The sequence below is a fragment of the Austrofundulus limnaeus genome, unplaced genomic scaffold, assembly GCF_001266775.1.
Source record: "Austrofundulus limnaeus strain Quisiro unplaced genomic scaffold, Austrofundulus_limnaeus-1.0 Scaffold1474, whole genome shotgun sequence".
Classification (NCBI taxonomy): domain Eukaryota; kingdom Metazoa; phylum Chordata; class Actinopteri; order Cyprinodontiformes; family Rivulidae; genus Austrofundulus; species Austrofundulus limnaeus.
Window position 1 is genome coordinate 19270 of NW_013953876.1, and position 6351 is coordinate 25620.

The window sequence follows — 6351 nt, forward strand, 5'->3', positions numbered from 1 at the left end:
GCCATTCAGTCAATGTCCTGATGCATCTCAGTAATCCAGGTAAAAAATCAAAAAGAAAAAAAATTGTATAGGTCTTCTGGACGGGTTCTTCTCTAATGAAACGTTTCGTCTCTCCTACAAGAGACTTCAACAGTCTGAGAGTTTCAGGCAAAATTCAGGCTTTTAAGCCCTGCCTCCATGTTACTGATACTCACTTCACATGGCTTTTTTCATTCAGTCAATATACAAGCGGTGCAAGAGTTTGGTTCACATTGCTGGTAGTGTGTCAGTGTGGGAGTTGGACTCCCAGGCTGCCTGTTGTCACTGATTCTGTTCATAACTTTTAGGGACAGAATTTCTCAGTGCAGCCAGGGGGCGGAGGGAGTCTGGTTCTGTGGTCTTAGGATTCCGTCTCTGCTGTTTGTAGATGATGTGGTTCTGTTAGCTTCATCGTGTCGTGATCTTCAGCTCTCGCTGCAGCAGTTCACAGCTGAGTGTGAAGCAGCTGGGATGAGGATCAGCACCTCAAAATCTGAGTCCATGGTCCTCTGTCAATCCACCTAAAGGGTGGATTACTCTCTGGGATGGGGGTGAAGTTCTGCCTCAAGTGGAGGAGTTCAGCTACCTTGGGGTTTCGTTCACAGTGCAGGACTGGAGCATGAGATTGATGGACTGGTGCAGCTTCTGTTGTTTTGACTGTACTGGTCAGTTGTAGTTCAGAGGGAGCTGAGCTGTAAAGCAAAACTCTCTGTTTACTAGTTGGTCTATGTTCATACTCTCATCTATTGTCATGAACTTAGGTAGTGACCGAAGGAACAAGATCATGGATACAGGCAGTCAAAATGAATTTTCTCTGCAGGGTAGCTGGACTCTCCCTTAAAGATAGGGCGAGAAGTTCAGTTCTTCAGGAGAGACTCAGTAGAGGTAATAATGACTTTGTGTGATGTGTGTGTGGGGAGGACATTAGTGTTGTCTATTTAGTGCCGATGTTCTATTTGGTTTTTTGTTTCTTTCTTTTGCTTTATTGTGGGATTGGCTTTTGTTTGTGTGTGTGTGTGTGTGTGTGTGTGTGTGTGTGTGTGTGTGTGTGTGTGTGNGTGTGTGTGTGTGTGTGTGTGTGTGTGTGTGTGTGTTTTGAGGAATCCATAAGGAATAGTATGGCCAATAAGCCATTAGCATCTTCCTCTTCCCTTTTGGTCAAGGATTTTAATTGTTCTTTGGATCTGACCAAATAAATTTGATTCATTAAAAATATTTATAATTCAATGTGTCATCATTTGTGAAACTCTTTGTGCCAACGTGGTCCTGTGTTCTTTTTTCAGAGGCACATAATATGGATTTGTCAATCCGCAAGGACAGCAAAGATGTGCCACCAAACAGTGAGTCGTTCTGAATTTAAATTTTAAACTTTCTCTGAATATTAATCACTGAAGAGTCACTTGTTTTAGTTTACATACATCCATTTTTTCTGACCTTTTAAAAGCATGAATTTATATTTAAAGTGCATTTGAGTTTTTGAAAAAAAAAATCCGTAAAATATGAAAAATTCTGTAAGACAGCTCTATACGTCCATATGCCTGCAAAATGACAGATGTTACGCCGTGTTTAGGAGCAACCAGGACATAACAAAAGGTGGAAAAATTCCCAACCTCTGCACCATTCAACAAATAAAAAATGAAAAAAGGAGCCACTGGAAAACTGATTGATGAAAAGAAAAAAAGTGAGATTTTTATTCACAATGCTTGTGTATATACAAAACTGGTGTCTTCACTTCAACGTGAGCCAAAGGCCAAAATAACAAACAAAATGAATCTAAATAATTTTATCTCTTACCTCAAAATTAAATAGAAATGAAATACAGGATCGTTCCTTCGTAATTACCAAAAACAAGAGAAAAATATATTCAAAATAAATGATAGCTCACCCCTACAAAACTCCTCACAAAGTTTTAGATCAAGTACAAACAAACAACTCTAAAGGCTGATATGTTGCATCAGTCAGCAGGCAGGCTGGATGGCGTAGAGGAAGGGGAAGCTCTTGACGTCATCACCTCTCAGCTAATCTTTATGCAGTTCCTTCATCAACAGGAAGCAAGTCCGTGGTAACACAGAAAATCTGTGTAAATTATGGACAATCCGTACAACTTGACATGTACGTGTGCATCAGCCATCTGTGTTTAAAGACATGACTGATGCTCTTACACTGATCAGCCACTGACTTAACTTTAGGAAGTGATGTCATCATTTGTGAGCTCTTTTAGAGACACAACCTTTTTACATGATCTCTCTTTATTTTCAGTGTCTGAGCTGAAGGTTGTTCTCATGGGGAACAGCTGGCCTGCACGGAGCCTGGCTGCAAACCTCATCCTGGGACAGACCGGGTTCAACACCAAGGAGGAACCAGAAACCTGTTTGAGCATCAGAGGACAGGTGAAGAAGAAGAAACTGATCCTCATAAACACTCCAGATCTATTGGTTCCCAACGTGTCCCAGTACAAACTCACACAACACATTGAGAAATGCAGGAGGCTTTCTGGTCCTAGACCCCATGTGTTCCTGCTGGTTCTGCAGCCTGAAACCTTCACTGAGGAAGACAATTTCCGCCTCTGCAGAATCCTTGAGTATTTCAACGATCGGCCATTTGACCATTCACTGGTCCTGCTCGCACCCCCCACACAGGGAGCTGTGGGTGTCGGTGCTAACTACATGGACCTGACGACCTCAGAGGACATGGTGAAGAAGTGCAGAGGACATTTTTCATTTAGCAGAAACACCAAACCTTCTGAGCTGTTGGAACAGTTGGAGAACATCTTTCAAGACAACAAAGGACAACATGTGGCCTGTGACACGTTTGTGGACTCACCGACCTCCGATGGCCAAGTTACTGGTGAGTGTGACGGGAAAAAGTCATGATTAAGATGTAAAAATTTGTTTCAGAACAACTTGACATCTCAGATACTGTATGTGTAAAGAGACACAACATGATATGAATACTGTATCTAAAAACCTAAAAGAGAAAACTTAAGACTGGATCACGTACACAATGAATCAATCCACGAATAAGATATATAAAAAATGTGTTTTACAACAACTAAACCAACAGATGAAGTAAAACAAAAAAAGTTAATCCAAAAATGTGAGAATTGGACGGGCTTGACCCGGGACACATGGCAAGTGGGATGAATCTTCATGGATGTGGGAAGTTTTCATTTGACGGCCACCAGGTTTACCACCTTGGAGATGGGAAACAGGCCGATGAAACGTGGTGCCAGTTTTCTGCAATCTACACCCTGAGGTAGGTCCTTAGTGGACAACCAAACCTTCTGTCCTTCCTGGTAGTTGGGAGCAGGAATCCTGTGGCAATTGGCTGTCCGCATGTAGACTGTTGATAACTTGAGGAGCTGAGTCCTAGCATTCTCCAGACTTTTTGGCATGGCTGTGCGACTTAGAAGGCAGATGGAATCATGGCAGCCCGATCCTGGGTGGTGTGGTGCCTGGAAGAAGGTCGATCGCGCAATCATATGGTCTATGAGGAGGTAACGATGCTGCTTTAGATATACTAAATACCTAAGACAGATCATAGTAATGATGAGGAACAAGAGACAAATCTGGAGAAAGCTCCTTTATTTCTTTTGACTCAGATAAGATATTAGCAGTCTTCAAGTAACTGGAGAGACAATGGTTGGACCAACCCAGGATGTTGTTATTTTGCCAGTCTATGTGAGGGTTATGCTTTCTCAGCCAGGAGGCCCCCAAAACAACGGGCAAACCGGGGGATTGGATAATGAAAAACTTAATGGTCTCCCTAGCGTTGGGTACCAAAACTCGGTTCTATTATGGCACCGGGATGAACATCCACGGTAGTACACAGACCAAAACACATCTCTAACTTCGGTGCTTTATTTCGGTGCCTCAAAGAAAGCTGTTAATTTGCGCCTCTGGTGTTCATTGTTAACAGTGACAGCCACAGCACACAATCTCCACGGACTCTCTTGTGTGCAGTTTGACTGGGCTCGGTCTTGGCCCAATGCGCCTCTCCAAGCGCGCTCCACAGCCGCGCTGTCTCTCCTCTCCGGTGGTTCGGGTAGAAGCAAGTACAGGACGCTTATGATTTTAATGTCAGCAGAATTCTGCCCATGGATAACTCTTGGATTGACTGACAGTAAATTTCCTCCTCGAGAGAGAGCTGGTTTTGTTTTGGAATACGAGTGCGCAGCGTGATATGAAGATGGTGAAATAAAACTGCCTTTTTGAAAAAGGCAGAACTTATAAACACTTCCTGGAGAGAGGTGAAGGAGACGAAGTTGATCAGATCACGGGCGGTTTCCAACAAACTGGCCACACTGTTACACAAGCACTTAGCTAAACAGCACCGTGAAAATAAATAAATAAATAAATAAGTGAAGTCTGAACGTTAAGACCACAATGGCTTTTTAAATTTTATTTCATGATTATTTTTAACACAACAGCTGAAGCCACTGCGGACTACTGTCACATCCACTGCGTGGAGACACACGGACGCTTAACAGAACTGACCCAACCCAAAATGAATTGAGTAAAACCGAGTTCATGGAGAGGGACTAAACAGGTGCTGCTGCAGTTAACAGTTATATATTATATATTATAGTTGACATGTCGAAAGCAAAACAGTCCAAAGTTTGGTGTCACTTTACAAAATAAGATGCAGAAACATCCACCTACAACAAATGCTGTAAGAATATTTGGTGCAAAGATAAATTATTAATGGTTGAATTAATGGCTGAACCTGTTGAAGAATGTGTTCAGCTCATTTGCTCTGTCCAGGCTTCCAACCATCCGATTCTCCTTTTGCTTGAAACCTGTGGTCTTCTTCATCCCTGACCACACATCTCTGATATTGTTCCTTTTCVGTTTACTCTCCAGCTTCCTTCTATAAACCTCCTTGCTGTCTCTGATCTTGATTTTGAGCTGCTTCTGTATACTCCTCAATAACTCCCTGTCTCAATCCCTAAAGRCTCTTTTTTTCTTGTTTAAAAGTTCCTTTAGCTCACTGGTGATCCAGGGTTTGTTATTAGGGAAGCATTTCACTATTCTGCTGGGGATGGTGTTGTCCACACAGAAGTTTATATAGTCAGTCACACACTCATGGCATTTATGTCATGTTCATGTGGCTGGCAAAGAACAATCCAATCTGTAGCTTCAAAACATCCTTGTAGGGCTTCTTCTGCTTCCTGTGACCACTTTCTCATAGTCCTTGTAGTTACAGGTTGTCTCTGAACAAGTGGTTTATATTCTGAGCAGAGATAAACAAGGTTGTGACCTGAATTACCCAGAGGAGGTCTTGCGTTATCTATATAAGAATCCTTAACATTTGTGTAAAACAAATCCAATGTCTTGTTTTCTCTGGTAGAGCAGCTGACAAACTGTTGAAATGTTGGCAGTGTAGCAGAGAGTGAGGCATGATTAAAATCACCAGATATTGCCACAAATGCATTGGGGTGTTGTGTCTGTATCTTAGCAACAACGGAACTGACGATATCACATGCATTGTCAGCAACAGCTGAGGGTGGAATGCAAACAGCTGCCAAAATAACACTGGTGAACTCTCTTGGTAAATAATATGGACGAAAACTTACTGCTGTAGGGGTCACCTCGAGTCAAATTATCAAGGAACTATCTTGGACTCTCAGACCTCTGATGGGCCTTCTAATGGACAAAAACTCTGTTCCACTTAGAACTGTATTTAGGCCACCCAAGGCCACTTTCCTTCTAAATCAGATAAAAACAGAAGAATCTTCTCTTATTTGATTTAGCAGTCTCTTAACTGAAAGTATTACGCATTTTGATAATCAGAGAATGTTTATCAAAGTTACAGGAGAAGAGAGGACAGATCTCTTTTCTCCCTCAGTATGATTTCAGCTATGTATGTTTTTTTTCTGTGGGAAAAATTCTTATTTAACTAAAATAATCTTTATGGTTTAAGTTGATGAAATATCAATGTTTTACTTGTCTGAATCATATTTGCAAATGTTTTGAACTTGAAGCAATTCATTTTTCTTTCAGTTATGTTTTAAACAGTACTCACCAGATAATTTAAATGGGTCATGAAATGTGTTGTTCTGAACCACACAGCAGCAGCAAATAATCTTTGTTTTGTTTCAGGAGGCACAGAGAGCTCTGAAACTAACACTTTCCTTGATAAGTTCTTGTCTAATCTAACTTTCTGAAGGGCGGACCATAGATTCTCTAAGCTTTTAGGAACTAACAGTTTCCACCCGTTTCAGTAGCGAACGCAGACTGAGAAAAGACAGAGAGTAAAGGTGACTGACCGCCGTCAGTCACCGTAACAGCTAGATTCTCTCCGGGGAATCAAAAGCTGAAAACTGTGTCAGGT

General features: G+C 41.7%; 1 protein-coding gene across 1 annotated transcript in view; it reads left to right on the forward strand.

Moving 5' to 3' along the window:
- Positions 1-1276: 1276 nt before the first annotated feature.
- The window catches only part of LOC106535505 (GTPase IMAP family member 8), a gene marked incomplete in the record, with an annotated part of 32390 nt that continues 27315 nt past the window's right edge, over positions 1277-6351 (forward strand). Inside the window, 2 exon segments of the mRNA XM_014032521.1 lie at positions 1277-1358; positions 2278-2865. Of these exon segments, the coding sequence (XP_013887975.1) occupies positions 1313-1358; positions 2278-2865 (634 nt within the window).